Source organism: Aspergillus alliaceus, assembly GCF_009176365.1.
Source record: "Aspergillus alliaceus strain CBS 536.65 unplaced genomic scaffold BDW43scaffold_67, whole genome shotgun sequence".
Classification (NCBI taxonomy): domain Eukaryota; kingdom Fungi; phylum Ascomycota; class Eurotiomycetes; order Eurotiales; family Aspergillaceae; genus Aspergillus; species Aspergillus alliaceus.
Window position 1 is genome coordinate 130,904 of NW_022474750.1, and position 15,614 is coordinate 146,517.

General features: G+C 51.3%; 3 protein-coding genes across 3 annotated transcripts; 2 read left to right on the top strand and 1 right to left on the bottom strand.

Annotated features, from left to right (window-relative positions):
* Positions 1 to 1,829: 1,829 nt before the first annotated feature.
* nrps5 (nonribosomal peptide synthetase hasD) lies at positions 1,830 to 8,379 on the top strand (the record flags this gene model as incomplete). Its single annotated transcript, XM_032048190.1, has 6 exons — positions 1,830 to 3,493; positions 3,573 to 3,857; positions 3,941 to 5,535; positions 5,613 to 5,684; positions 5,779 to 6,033; positions 6,206 to 8,379. The coding sequence occupies 6 exons, from the start codon at positions 1,830 to 1,832 to the stop codon at positions 8,377 to 8,379; spliced, it is 6,045 nt and encodes a 2,014-aa protein (XP_031895142.1).
* Positions 8,380 to 9,226: 847 nt separating this feature from the next.
* BDW43DRAFT_316050 (aminotransferase) lies at positions 9,227 to 10,283 on the bottom strand (the record flags this gene model as incomplete). The annotated part of the gene is made up of 3 exons (XM_032048191.1): positions 9,227 to 9,391; positions 9,457 to 9,714; positions 9,792 to 10,283. 3 exons carry the CDS (start codon positions 10,281 to 10,283, stop codon positions 9,227 to 9,229), a joined length of 915 nt encoding a protein of 304 aa, XP_031895143.1.
* Positions 10,284 to 13,180: 2,897 nt separating this feature from the next.
* On the top strand, positions 13,181 to 13,757 carry BDW43DRAFT_304021 (uncharacterized protein; the record flags this gene model as incomplete). Its single annotated transcript, XM_032045525.1, has 3 exons — positions 13,181 to 13,354; positions 13,385 to 13,503; positions 13,541 to 13,757. 3 exons carry the CDS (start codon positions 13,181 to 13,183, stop codon positions 13,755 to 13,757), a joined length of 510 nt encoding a protein of 169 aa, XP_031895144.1.
* Between the last annotated feature and the right edge of the window lie 1,857 nt (positions 13,758 to 15,614).

Below are 15,614 nucleotides of genomic sequence, written 5' to 3' on the forward strand. Positions count from 1 at the left end.
TTCTTCTTCTTATTTAGAAGAGTATTCTCAAGGCTCTCACAGCATAGCTTTAGCAAGATATTCTCTGTTAAGAGATAGTGCATTGTAAAACTAAGTTTTTTTAACCTCTCATCATAAATATCAGAAACAACCTGTCAAAGAAGCTTTTCAATTCTTCTCCAGTTATCTGTATATAATATAGACTGGGATGACTCACTACTAGATGGCCATTAATTATCTTCTTTGCTAAACCGCTTGAGAATAATCTCAGGGTCCTAGAGTAATATGCCAACAGATTTTCACACAGAATTGATATTTTTAGATAATAAAGCTCCTTCCCAGCTCAGCTAAAATAGGCAGAAGAAGTCACGCTTTGTAATATAACTTAGGCCCTGAGAGACATGTAAAAAGCTCTCCAATTCATTGCTATAAGCCATTAAAAGCAGGCTGAAGATACCAATATCAAGAGGCTGTAAAGAATGAGTTAAATGCGGTAGATAAGTCATTAAATAAATTTAATTCTCTGTACAGAAGTTTATAAACTTCATTATAATATAGGATCCGTGGCTATTAAAAATTAGAAGCCTCCATTGTCTCTGTGCCTTGCTCTTTGTCTCCGGATTGAATAGATCCTGAATCCATGCGAATCCAATATCATCATTTGTCCAGCTGCTTGCTAAAGAGGTAAAGAAGCAGCGGTGCTTTGTAGTATTAAAATCCTGGAACTAAGAGTCTTGTGGATTGCTTGAAGCCGTCTGGTAAATAAGCCCTGGTGGTAGAGCTGTTCCATCCACGCAAATATAAGCAATTATAGTAATCTATTCTTGATTACTATCTTGTAGACGTTGCTTTATTCTATCCTGCTCATAGCAGCGCCTGGAAAAGATTCTTTTGTCCTTAGATAGCACTCCAATAAGAAATCCTTTTTTATCTATATTATATATATTTTTAAGCTGTATGTCATATTCCTTGATCTTTCTGGCAAGTAACTTAAAGTATAGAATATATTTAAATGCAGAATTAGCTCTCTTGCATATAGAATCAATTCCAGTAGTGTAGCGAGAGATCAGCTTATTTTGATATTTCTTTAGAAAACGGCTTGGCCAGTGCTTTCTAGGCTTTATTTCTAAGATCTCTTTAGCAAAATTTCAAAGTATCTCAGAGGTAGGATACAGGCCTCTCTCAGAGAGTTTATTAATATAACTTATAAGAGTTTTGGCCTGCTGGTTGTTGAGTAATCGCTGGTTTTCGTATTGGTTCTCTTTTGAATGCATAACACCGCGGTGACGCCTTGAGAGAGTTGTACGATCAACACCAATTCTTTTTACAACTTCCGCATATTTAAACAATTCTCCTGGATCTAGGGATTCTAAAAAGGCAAGCGCCTCATCAATTGAACCCATATTGATGGAGTTGTGGTGGTTTGAAATTGAAGTCAAAAAGTCGGTGTATATAGAAATCCGTGCGGCAGGTGGGGACGTGCGTCAGGTGATCAAGTACGGTAGTCTCCGACGCATTCCGGACCGTTTCCCTCCTTACACTTCCCTCTCTCTTTTTGTTTGCTGATAGAAGAATGAATTACCAAAGACAACGGCTGCGACAAACAGACGTTCGTGGTTCATGCATATGGCCCTTATTTTATTTATTTTATTTTTATTTTTATTTTTTTGTCGAGGGGTCGTCAGCAGGCCTTGGAGTTAGAGTCCCGTCTAAAAGGGACGTATGGAAGAATAGCTTAGGATATATAAGTGATTAGAAGATCATACAATAGAGAATTTATTTGTTCTCAAGTCATAATTACTGGTTCGAGCTCTTTATTTAACCCGGTTTCGCTGCTTGCAAGGAAAGGCATGGATGGCGAAAGGGCGGCCACGTCCATCTGTGAGCTGTTGGAAAGATGGGCATATACACAACCAGATCACGTAGCCATCTCTTTGGGATCGAGGAATATCTCCTATGGGCGGCTTGATGCTGCGGCGTCTCATATTGCTGGGCTTTTACGGCAGCAGCAGGTGCGGCCAGGAGACTTTGTCCCTGTGCTGGCTACGCACAGTATCGAGATGGTTGCCTGCTTTTTCGGCGTCATCAAGTCCGGGGCATGTTATGTTCCTATCGATATTGAAGCATGGCGTGAGGAGCGCATAGCCACAGCCCTGAAGAGAGTCTCTGCGCGACTGGTGATCGATCTGGGCGCGCCGACCCGGGCTGCGCATCCCCCACTGTACAGTGTTGTACCTTGCGCCGACATCACAGCAGCGTTCGAGCATGACATTCGATTCTCCCAGTATCACGGCCACCCAGGAACTCAACTCTCCGACCTCGCCTACATGATCTTCACTTCGGGAACGACCGCGGCGCCGAAGGGGGTCATGATACCTCACTCAGCCATTCTTAACTACGCGCTTCAGGGCGACGACGAGACCCCATTCAACTTCAATGCCAACCCAAGCGATCGAGTCCTGCACTTGTTCTCCCCCGGCTTCGATGCCTGTGCGGGCGTCATGGTTTCGGCGCTCTACAACGGGGCGCAACTGGTTATTGCCGGCGCGCACGATCTGTTGGAGTGCGCAGCCCGCTCAACCATCCTCGTGGCCACCCCTTCGGTGCTGGCAGCCTTGGGAGAACCAGAGGCTGCTGGCACTCAGGCTCGGACCGTCATCTTGGGCGGTGAAGCCCCGTCTCTATCGTTGTTGCAGAAGTGGTGGGCTCCCACCCGCAGTATCTACAACGCGTACGGGCCGACAGAGACCACCGTCATGTCGATGATCGGCCGCGCCGTGCCTGGGAGGCCTGTCACGCTCGGCCAGCCCATGAAGAATTCCCGCGTGGTGCTGCGATTGGACGGCAACGATGCGGAATTGGACGACTGCGACTTCGGCGAGATGTGCATCACAGGGCCCGGATTGGCTGTGGGCTTTTATCAGAACGAGGCGCTCACCGCAGAGAGATTCATCACCTTGAAGAGCGGCGAGAGGGCGTATCGGACCGGGGATTTCGCTAGGCGGACGGAGCATGGTTTTGAGTTTGCGGGTCGCATTGACAGCTTGGTCAAGAAACACGGGTTTCTGATCAATCTGGAGGCGCAGGTCATCCCTGCCCTGCTCGCACAAGGCGCCTCTGAGGCTGCAGCCTTCATGCACCAGAAACAGCTGGTAGGCATTGTCACCCCGGAGAGTCTGGATGTGCGAGAGATGCGGGAGGTCTTGTCGCGCAAGCACGAAGACTACTTGGTGCCAGATCAAATGCGAGCCTTGCACGCCCTGCCACTGACGGCCAACGGCAAGGTTGATACTCACGCCCTGCAGCGTCTGCTGGCGATGGAGGAGCGCAAGGTGCAGAAGCATCTGCACCTGGATCAGGTCGAGTGTTCACACGGCCCCCGTGCACGCATGTCCAGAATGGAGACATTGAAGGGAGCCGTTGCCGCTGCAGTCTCGCTACCCCTCGACTGTATTGTCGAAGACTGTTCCTTTTGGGAGCTGGGCGGAAACTCTCTCGCAGCTATTCGATTGCTGTCCTACTTGCGGAAATACGATTACCTCAATTGCGCTACAGGCCGTGTTTGACCTCCCCGACCTCAATACGGCTTGTAGCGCGTTGCAAGAGATCGAGGCAGAGGGGGACGCTGGTGCTCCCCAGGATCAGTATGAAGGGCAGCTCTCGCAGGGGCTCATGACGAGTCTGCAGACCAAGATCGTGCAGGATAGCCTCCGAACGCCGGGGCTCAACTACATGCTGCTGCACCTCCGAATTCCTGGTTTCCCGGCAGCTCCTTCCGAGCTCGAGAGCATGAAGGCCGCGTGGCAGCAAGCGTTGCAGCGACACTCCACATTCCGCACCTCGTTTCTACTCAAGGGCGGCAGAAAATCTGGCCTCAGGTGAATTAGGATTAGGCCCAAGAGGAAACCACGCCAGACCGAGTGGACGCGGTCATTCACGCGCGATCCCACGACTTGCGCAGGCAGCTTAAGGCTGACGAGTCCTCGGAGGATTCCTACCTTCCTGTGAATGCGTTTCGACTCATCACTGTGCCAGACCAAGCGTCGACGCTTTTATGGGCGGTGCATCATGCTCAGGTCGACGGTTGGTCCCTCAGCATTGTCATCAACGATGTCCAGGCCATTCTGCACGGTAGTGGTCGCAGTGCTCTACCTCCATGCTTGAGCCCGGAGGACCCATCCATCAGACTCGTGTCGGTGCAGAGGCAGCTCCAAGGTGATCCCGCTGGATTTGCTTTCTGGACTCGGGTTCTTTCAGACAATCAGGCCGCGTTCCTAGAGCTGCCTCTCGCGAAAGGTCGGTCTCCATCCCGCTCATCATCCTCACCCTCTACAGGCTGGATGAGCAACCATACGTTGTCCATGGACCTCAGCATTCGTGACTTCGAGAAGGCCGCCCGTCGCTTCCGGGTTGTTCCGTCTGCTCTGATGTATCTGGCCTGGGGCCTGGTGCTCTCCGACTACACCCTTTCGGACCATGTAGCCTTTGGGGCCGTCTTCTCGGGTCGCAATCTCACCACCAAGGCCGTGCCAGGGGTCGCCATGGACTTGGACGTGGAACGTGCCGTCGGCCTGCTGATTAACATGGTCCCCTTTCCCATTCAATTTGGAACCGGGCAGCAGACCATATCCGAATGTGCAACATCCGTCCATAATCACCTGCTGGAGACGATGGAGTTTCAGTGGTCTGCTACCGAGGCGATGGCTACCATGAGAGGAGAGAGCATCAACGGCATCTTGCATACCGTCCTCGCCACCGAGTACGACGTGCCGCCCCTGCGCGGGGACTGGTCTGTCGAGCACCAGGACCTTTTAGTGGAGTTTGGCCTGTCGCTGATGGTGGAGAAACAGGGTTCAGATGGGCTCCGCGTCCGTGGGTACTTCGATGCCAGCCGGTACGCTTCGCCGGTGGTTTCTAGCGTTTTGCGACACTTTCGAAACGCCTTGAAAGGCTTTGTGGACCCCCGGAACATGTACATCCTGGATGTGCGTCTGGGACTGTTGGAGGGGAGCGAGAGGGCAGCCCTAATTCGGCCCCCGGCTACCATGGCCCCGTACGGCGTGCCTCGCACCGTCAAGGAGGCACTCGAAGCTGCTGCTGCCCAGTGGCCCAACCTGTGCGCCCTCGAATCTGCACAAGACGGCACGATGTCGTATGGAGAGCTGGATGAGGCATCTAATAAGCTTTCCAGGATGCTGCGAAGCCTCATGGAGGGGAAGGCGCCTGGAAAAGTCGTTGTTGGGGTCTTGACCGATCGATCGCTCCCTTGGGTCGTGGCGGTTGTGGCGGTCCTTAAGGCTGGCTGTGTCTGCTGTCCCCTGGACGTGACTTTCCCGGAACGGCGCATAATGACGATGGTCAAGCAAAGCGGTGCCTCGATCTTCCTCGCCGCCAATCGACACTGCAGCCGACAATTCGGGAGTGAGGCATGCATCGTGGTGGACGAGTTTCTGCAAGGCGCTGCACAACATGAGGCGACAGCTGTGGAGACCATCACGCACACGGCCGATGTGATCTATTGGATCTTTACTTCAGGAACAACCGGCGCCCCAAAGGGTGCGTGCGCGCCCGCCCTGTCCCTTTCCTGCCTGTTAGTTCATCAGACTGATGAAGAACTCTTTTCTAACGAACAGGCGTTCCCCTGCATAACCTCAACATTCTGCAGGTTATCGAGAACCCCGATGTTCGCCTTGCCGCGGCGCCTGGTCGTTGAATCGCCCAACTATTCTTAGCCGGCAAGTTTCACATGTAACTAGCTCGTTTAACCGACTAAGATAGACGCGCTGATAGGATATGCAGGTTCCGACATCGCTACCCTGGAGATGTTTGGCACTCTCTGCTATGGAGGTACCCTGGTACTCAAAGAACATGCGGACCCGTTCGAGCATTTGAAACGCTTGCAGGCCTCCGTCGTGACTCCCTCAGTCCTCTCGGCATGCCTTCCTGCGGACTATCCGCTTCTCGACACCGTTGTGATCGGGGGTGAGGCGGTGCCGCAGTCCATGGCCGAACTATGGGGTGCTGGACGCAGCCTGAGAAATGGCTACGGTCCGAGTGAGGCGAGTCCCATGTGTCTCTTTTGTCAATTCTCTCTGTTCTTTCATTTTATTTTTCTTTTGTTCATATGCTTCACAGGTGAAACCTACTGACATTGAACGGTTGCTTCCGTAGTGTGGATCCATTTCAACAACGGCCCAACTCTTACCTGGCGACCATGTCACAATAGGCCACGCCCTTCCACGCGTCAGCGTGTACGTGCTCGACCACCGACAGTGTCCAGTTGCTCAGGGAATTACAGGCGAGATTTGCATCTCGGGGGCGCAGATGACCCGCGGTTACTGGGGGGAAAGCGCCCAGGACGAGGCGCGGCACGTCCCCAACCCATTCGCCGCGTCGCAGGCCCAGCAGCTCCTCTTCTACACTAGTGACCTCGGATATTGGGACAACGACATGAGACTTAGCTATGTCGGCCGCATCGACAATCAGGTCAAGATCCGCGGGTTCCGGGTCGAGCTCGCGGAGATCGAGCAAGCTATCCTCGCCAGTGATCTCGACCCTTGCGTCCAGACTGCCGTGGCCATAGTTGTGGACGATCATGCCGAAGATGGAGGCGAAAGTGACACCGGAGAGTACGCGGGAGATAGGAAGCGCGTCGTCTGCTTTGTAGCGCTGCAAACCGTCAATCTGGCGGCCTTGCGTTCTGGGATTTCCGCCGTGTTGCCCTGCTATATGCGGCCGTCGCAGCTGATAGCATTGCCGGAGCTTCCCACGACTTCCAACTACAAGGCAGACCGCAAAGTCCTTGCGGCCCTGGCAGCATCCCACTGGTCTGGCGCGTTTCTCACTGCCATCGAAGACTCGATTCAGGAAGATAGTGACCCTGAGCACGATGAGACTGGGCTTACCACCACCGAGAAAATGATTAGCACAACCTGGAAGGAGCTGCTCCACTTAGACCCGCGGGTTCAATTACAGAAAGAACAAGATTTCCTTACAATCGGAGGGAACTCGGTTCTGGCTATCAGAGCCGCTCGACAGCTGGCTTCCTTGGTCGGCCGACACGTCCCAGTGGCGCTCCTCCTACGTTCGACGACCCTTAAAGAGCTAGCCCTCGCTATCGACGAGTATGGCACCCCCCGGCTGTCGGCAAATCTTGAGACAGAATCGTTTTCAGCTTATCTTTCCTCGCCACTCTCGCATCCGGTGTCGGGGGACATCGTGTCGAAGTCGCCCCACTTGTCGTACCTGGAGGAGGAGCTCTTCTACTCCCACCAAGCATCAGACACCAGATGCGCCTTCAATACCGTTATTCAAAGCGTTCTGAGCGGCGCGATCGTAACAAAGGCTCTTGTCGAATCCTTCACGGCTGTTCTGTGCGAGAACCCCATCTTACGAGCGCGGTATCCCACCGATGCGCAGGGACGTCCTTACCGTCTCATCAGTAATGATGTTACCGATGCATTATGTATTGCCGGCAACGAGTGGAGTGATGAGAAGATGCAGGCTCTAGCCGACAGGCCATTCGATTTGGCCAGAGATCAACTGGTGAGGCTGGTGATCTGGAACCGAAGAGACGACAGCGGTAGCAAAGACAGTCAAATGAAGACCGTAGAGATGACAGTCATCACCCATCACATAATCACAGATCGAGCGTCGCTCTCACTACTGTTGCAATTGATGGGCCGCCACTACCAGGCGCTCCGAGCCCACAGCCTCTCCGGCGAAACTGCAGCCATTCCCTCTTCGAGAAGGCAGAAACCCAAGCACCGAGAGACAGATTCTGCGGAGTGGTCACAATGGCTGCAGACCCATCAGCAGACGCCGTGCGCACAGATGCAGCAGCAAAAGAAAATTGCCTTCTGGAGGGACCTCCTGCGCAGTTGGCAGCACACACGCATCCTACCATCCCACGATCCGTGTCTCCGGCCACACGGTCCATCGCCAGAAATGGTGGTACATTATCGGGGAGCATCCGAGCACCTCCCCATCGCGCGCCCCTGCGGAAGCTCCGATGGGCCCTCCTATTCCCAGCGGTTTGCTGTTGCCGCAACGGCTCTGGCTCTCCGCGCCGTCTTCGCCACGGGCGATGTCACTCTGGCCATCCCGTACATGAACCGCGATGATCCGGCCACGGCCGACATGCTGGGGCTGTTCGTGGACCGGCTCCCGATTCGACTGGACCTGTCGGTTGCCGACCTGGCGAGCGCGCCCGCATTGCTCGACACAATAGCCTCGGCCACCCATCGCGCCATCGAGCACCAGATCCCCTACGCGCAGATCCGAGACGAGTTCTCATCGCCCCACGAGCATTTCATCGAGGCCCTGGTCATCTACAATTGGCATTCCGATGCGTTAGACCGAGCCTGGGATCTCGGGCCCGGGGTGCAGGTGACCCCCTAAGCGCCGCGAGGGCTGCGCGGCCGCACGGTGCCATGTTCCCTCTGTCATTCGACTACAATGAACGCGCTGATGGCGCCCTGGCAGTCCACATCGAGTATAATCCGGATTTAGTTCCGCGCAGAGCTGTGGCAGCATTGAAGTCGTTCCTTCCAGGCGCGGTACAGGGCCTTGTGTGCCAGGTGATTCCGGCAACTCTTTGCTCCGGGGAAACTTTGTGAAATTCATATACTGGACACATGGGGGTGTGTGCGCCTTGGCCTCTTCAGGTCGAGATGGAAAGTGCGGGCTGAGGGTAATACGAAAAATGCCACAGCATGTTGAACGGGCCGATGTTTGGAGGAGAGTGGATTAACAAATCGACCTCTGTGTGTAGTTAACTAGACCAGGGCTGGTTCCTCGGCTCAAGCGTGTACTTTCAATACAGATTTCAATTCTTGGTCTTTATGCCTTAAACTCTCCGGGAAGCAACTGCGCCTTCTTTGTCTATATTACACTCATTTCCATCTCTCTTCCTCTCTCTCTCTTTTGATGCCCCTCCCAGGATCTAGCCCAGTGGTGTTAGCAGCGCAGTTTGAATCATCTTATACTGCGGAAAGTTCATTCTCAAGTATGCATATATACAAAGGAGACTTGCCCGGCCACAACTTTTCGATCTGGGGAAGATAAGTTGGTTGCAAACTTCAACCCTCCTAGCTAAGGGTGATGGCTACTTTCTAGTTGTTCCGTGTGGGCCATATTTTACTTCTCCGAGCTGACAAGATCCGAGGTTATCACACCAGGAACTATACCTCCTCGCACGTGTCCGTGACGATCCAACACCAGTCTGGCTTAACATGGTGACACCCTGTTAAACCTCCAGGAGCTTGTTCGCAAGGTCGGCCCCCGGTCCATCTGGACTGAAGTCATACTTCTCCCCAGTGGCTGGGCGAGTGATGGACCGCACAGGCACGGTGGTTGCGCCAGTCCCGACGGCAAAGACCTGCGAAAAACGATCGAGCCCAGCAAACGTGATCTAGTCTAGTGTCAGTGCGATCCTGAAAACAGAGCTGTAGTTCTCCAATGGACTTTAATGCCTACCTTTTCGCGGTGGACTTTCCATCCTTGCTGCTGGGCCAGCGCGAGGAGTGAATCGCTGGTCACACTGCGGACAGCATTAGGGGTGTCCGGGACGTGGACTTCGCGCTTCCCATCGGAGGCGACCAGGCCCACAAAGCCACTAGTGCTGAACTCCTCCACCGACGACCGGGTCTCACTGTCGAGATGCAGGGTGAGGGCGAATCCCGCCTTGGCCGCCTGGGCCGAGAAGGGCCAGACGGGGGCGTAGTTGCCGCCCAGCTTGCCCGCGCCGCACGGTCAAACTCGTCCAAGACGAGGGCGTCGACGGCGGCGGTGCCATGTAGCGGGTTACATACCGGCGCCACATAGACGGCGAAGATTATGTCCTCGGGCGGTCGCAGCGTCAGCTGCGGGCCCGCGCCAAAGAGCACCGGCCGCAGGTAAAGGAAGCCGGTGTCAGGCGGCACAAACTCAGCGTTGGCTGCGACCGCCATGCGGACGCACTCCAGAAACAGATCCTCCGGTACCTGGGGGAGCAGTACCAGCGCTGCCGACTTGCGCTGCCGTGCAGCGTGGGCCTGCGGCCGGAAGATGTGGATGCTGCTGATAGGCTGGCCCCCCGGCTGGGTGCGGAACGCCTTCATTCCCTCGTAGCATTGCTGGCCATAGTTGAGCCCGGGGGCCAACCCGTGCACCCGCAGGTATGGGTTCTGGACTAGCTGTGGCGTGCTCCAGGTCTGCTGCGATGTCGAGTAGTGGACCTCGACGTGTCCATTGGTCTGAGGCAAGTTGGTTAGGGTCACGGTGGACCAGTCCAGGTTGGCGGGCTCCGGAGGGAATACACGCATTTTTCACGTCGACCAGAGGGGGTAATGTTGACGGATGGGGTTCAAGAGGGCAAGATCTGAAGGGCCCTCCCCCTGAGGGATGGTCGCAAGATGAGGAACTTATAATAAAAAGATGTGTAGAGTACTGGACTGAGGAAACCGGCTTCAAAACTATAATCGCCGGCGATTATGCTGTCTGGGTTAGGGCTAAGTGAACTGGCGTCAGGCACGAAACAACACCAATCATTAGCGACTCTTTAACCACTCAACACTCACTATCTAAGCTCAGGGGCATAACGTCACTGGGAGTGTCTATCAATACTAGTAATAGAGCAAATATATACTACTATCTCTCCCATATATATATTACTTCGTTAACAGCCTTGCCCACACCGAATACCTTTATCTATTATTCATCTACCCTTACCTACTACTACTATCAGGATAAGATATTCGGTAACCCCCCTCTTATATCTACCTAGGGTCCTGTCACGGGTAAGCCTTAGGCGTAAGGCCACGATGGAATGTTGCGATCTATGAAGTTTGTCACTAGCATAGAAATGTCACATGGGCTTGGGGTGTATTTGGTTCTAGCTTCGATAATATTGGGCTGGGCTACGGGTCATGACTAGTTAGGAACTGGGACCCGACTGACCCATCATATCATCGCACTAGGTAAGAGTCGATGAGCTCAAGTCACACATTATACAGAACAGCCTTTAAATAACACACGCATACACACACATATTCCGGCATATATTGAGATCTAAGGAAGAATAAAGGTACGGTGTCCAGCAGCCGCGTCTGTTAAGTTATTCACAAGCCCGCTTAACACAATGACAAGTTTTATGTAAGTAATAGGAAGGTCTTCATGTGCCACTGTACTTATGCTTTTCATATATCTAAGACAGAAAGACTATAATTTTTCAGCATATGCAGCATGACGTCCTTCGCCCCCTCCAGCTCTTTTCAATGCCATCTTAGCCTACCACCGTAATCCGTGCGGCCTGTGTGTTGAATCAGGTTCTGGTCATGGTGCCGCAGCTCGCGTCTTGGCCAGACACTTCACGTTTGTCCTGGGAGTTAATCCATCCGAGGGCATGTTACAAGAGGCCAGGGCACTGACAGTCTACAATAATATCCGATACTGTCGGTCCAAGGCTGAGAATCTCCCTTTTATCACACCACAGACAGTTGATCTAGTGATAGCCTCCCAGGCAACACATTGATTTGACCCTGACCTGCTTTGGCAGGAGATGGCACGCATAGTCCGCTCAGGGGGCACTGTTGCGTTCCGGAACTGAGACAGGTACTTCCTGATTGGGTGTCCCCATGCTGACCGGGCCCTGCGCCAGTTTTCGTCAGATTATCTGGGGTTATACTGGCCTCAACCGGGGATCACAGTCTAGAATGACAGGATGCGTCCGGTAGAATGTCGCGCATTACTCTAACTGGAGGGATCTGACGAGGCTAGAGTATGAGCCCACTCTTGCAGCTCCCGCTTCAGGTACAGGAGGTACGGATGCATGCTCGTCAGAGCCTAGGGGAGCTGGAAGCACTGCTAAGAATATGGAGTGCCGTCCATGAATGGCGGAGGGCACATCCCGAGTCTCGATCGGTGATAGAGGGCGGTAGTGGTGACCCTGTTGATACCCTAATGACACAGATGGTTGAGTCTGAAACTGAGTGGCGGCAGCTTTCTGCGTCAGGGGGCAATTGGCGAGAAATCAAGCTGGATGTGGAAAGGTGTAAGCATTCTACTTTTGGCGCGAAGGAGACAACAACAGTGATAGTACCGCATGCCTTAACTACTATAGCTAGTATAGAATATTCCTAGTGAGTCTCGAAGGACAATATCCGAAGCCCGGGTATCCTTCTATAGAATGATTGATCTTGTCATTACCCCGGATATCAATGCCCTATTTTTAATTTCTTTTTCGTTCGCAGGGTTCGTATCGATTTGCAGTATTTTATTTGTCTGTCGCCCAAGGTGTTGGCCATTCTATCAAATATCAGCTGTTGTAATCATGAGCCTGTCTTCTTTCTAACTCAATAGCCTTTCCTTTCCATATAGTGTATGTAGGATGACGAGAAATCCAACATCGAAGCTGATTTCCACTGACTTTACGAGGTGGTGTGGTAGGATCGGAATGTGCCTCCTTTAAAATCAAATTTACGCAGTTTTTCAAACATCTGAGACCTCGGAGAAACGCCAATCTCCTCTAATAAATCAATATATTGACATAATGCAAGATCCTGAGCTTTATTTAGCTTTATATTTGTAAGTGGGCGAGCTGCTAGGGAAGAACAGCCATTGAAACGTGCAGATAAAGTTGGTCTTGGGACATTAAACGCGCGCAATTCATCAAAGATATAAAAATTGCTCGGGTGGCCCCGGAATACTACGAGGGGCCGGTTAACTATCTGGACAACACAAAACGACAACAGACACACCCCTGAGAGAATGGTATCGCTGTGCAGTCAGTTTCTGATATCCTAGTATCCGGTCATATCAGGATACGTAAGTCTAGAAGAATGTATTCTCGGAGGATCCCTTACTTCATTAGGATATCTGCACGGGGCGAGCCTTTGGTTCAGTGATTGTTGTTGGCGCTACATAGTTGGCAGTGTTCCACCTCCTTGCTTGGAGTAGCTTGAGGGTATTGCGGTGAAGCGAATCAAGCCAGTAGAAATTTATGATCAGAAGCCCTTACTAAAATACCAAGAGCTGCTGCAAGGGATCATCATCTGCTCCTATATGACTCGAAGGCAATTTCTACAATAGGCCTAATCTTTCATAGAACTGCAGGTAGTCATATAAAGCGGGAGGAATTGCTCCTACGTACTCCTTTCCAGACTCCAATCCGCCCATGTGCTATTTCTTCGAGGGTGAATTTTAATTCAAGTACTTATTAACAATGGGCGAATTCAAACCATTCTGGGAGCAGCCCAGCCACCCAGATAAGATCGAAGTCGTCAAGGGCAACAAGCCATACAAATCGTCTGCATACTCAAAGATCTTCCTGCCCGCTGGCGCTCTTTTCACCAAGATTGCCGCCGCCACTTTCGTTGACCATGATACCTACACAACGGTTGCTACATCAAAGAACTCTAGGATTTAGCTAAACTCCGACTTGGTCTACTGCAACCATTCTTGCAATCCAAGTCTTGTTTTCGACATGACTCGCTTCGAGGTTCGCGTTTCAGAGGACCGCCCTCTTTCCGTGGGCGATGAGTTAACGTTCTTCTACCCGAGCACCGAATGGAAGATGGTGCAGCCATTTTCAATGTGAATGCAACGCCGGGCCGGGCAGATGCCTTGGGTTGATTGCAGGAGCGGGCAGTATTGAACCCTCGACCCTGAAGAGATTCTGGTTGAACAAACATATCCATGAACTACTTGATGACAAAAGAAGGATGATGATTGATAAATTGCCGCAATTTGGTGAAAAGGAACTTTCGCCTACACCGGATAGAGCTGATATTACACCCTAGTTTATTAAACGCTAAAGCTGCCTTTATGACTGATGGCTCCATCTGCCCTTTTTCCCTGGGTGGGCTGGGCTGGGCTGCGAGAAGATATGAGATGCAAGTTGCTTTAGGGTGGAGGAAAGTATGCCAGATCAGTATTTAGATAAAAGAGCTATCAGACACCTCTAGCTTGCATATGCTGGGATATCTATTTTAAAACGGGATTTGTTCTGATAAGGGTATATTGGGACATTCAAGTGTTACTCTCTAATTAATTAGTAATATTGGCTGGCCACTGAAACTATCCCTTATTGTGCCCAATATTTCTGATGTTTAAACATAGCGACTTTCCCTGTACCTACTCAATACGAGGGTGGTGGGAAAGGGGGGAAGTGTAGGCATAACTCAAGGCGCGTTAATCACGACTTTGCGGCGAAGAGTCGGCATATGTTCTATAATATATCAACCGTGAGTAGCGGGTTCCTCCTGCTCTGTCATGACATAGGTGAATGAGGTGTGCACTGTCGTCTGATGGCTGGGGATGTAGGAGTGAGTAACCACTAGGGATCCTTAACAGACAGATGCAGGTGACATCCTAGCGGATGCGACATTTGGTACTAAATTTCTACCTTGTATGCTCCTTTGTATATACATCCCTTAACCATTTGTACCCTTCAATAGCCTGGTCTCTCATTTAGCTATACGGGGCGTTCAAAGCTAGTTCATTATGATGACTGTTTCCGTGTTCCGGTTTCATGCGGCAGCCTGGCAGTAGTTCAAAACCACACATTAGCACTATATGTATTCTGAAGCGCTTCAGTCGCCTGGAATAATTAAATCGCCGTACGGAGAACTTGGCACATTCTGAAGATACCGCCTAACAAGCAACCAAAGCGAATCGGAACAGGAGGCCGATTATAAGATTCTAAAGAGAATATATTAAAGATAAATAAAAATAATATAGACTATTATATTCTTTTGGATAGATTTATATACAACTTATACAACTTTATATATAGATAATATAGAGACAGTAATTTTATTCTTGAGTATCAAGAAAAAATACTGTACTAGAATATGTTATATATATCAGCAGTTGCTGCAGAGGCAGTATGTATGGTTGCATCCCTGGGCTGCCAAGGTTCATTGCTGTATGAATTATGTCAAGGGTATCTACTATTCAGGGTAGAGGAACCTGTCAACTAGGTAAGGTACGTAGGCTAAAAGAAAGAGGGAGGTCAAAGGCAGGCAATAGATACTATTCAGACAGGAGACTGATTCTTGATCTCCTACTACTACTAACGATTCGCTAATTTATAGCTGAAGGCTCCATGCCTAAAGGATTCACAATCCCCCTTGAACCCAATCTGTCGTGTGGCCTGATATTCCTCATCGGTGGCCGATTGTCTACACACCTGGGTCTGGGTATCCTGTACGGTCATCAGGCCGAATCGCTATTTGATCTGTGACAAATTATGAGAATGAATGTAGAGTGGTCTCGCCGCGGATAACCTTTCCCTTGGACAGTTGAGCAGGGAGGTATACTAACGGCAGCGATGGATCCGCCGTAGACTAATGATTCCATTGACATATCCCTATTATGGCAACACCTGGTAGTCGAGGTCATGTTGATGCAACATACTTTCGGTATCATGAACCGAAACTCACAACTGCGGGATGGCGGCGGAACGGGCCGGCGTAAGCTCTGAAAACCGCTACTAGGGCTCTGATGTTTTCGGGCAGCAATCAAACTCGTTTCTTCATTCTCTGGCTCCCTAGGAGATACTCTCATAAAATACATTTTAGGTAAGAAGTAAGTAAGTAGGCTGATGAGATGGTTGAGGGCGGTGACTTTGGCGGCTCCCATTCTGCCTGTCAGGA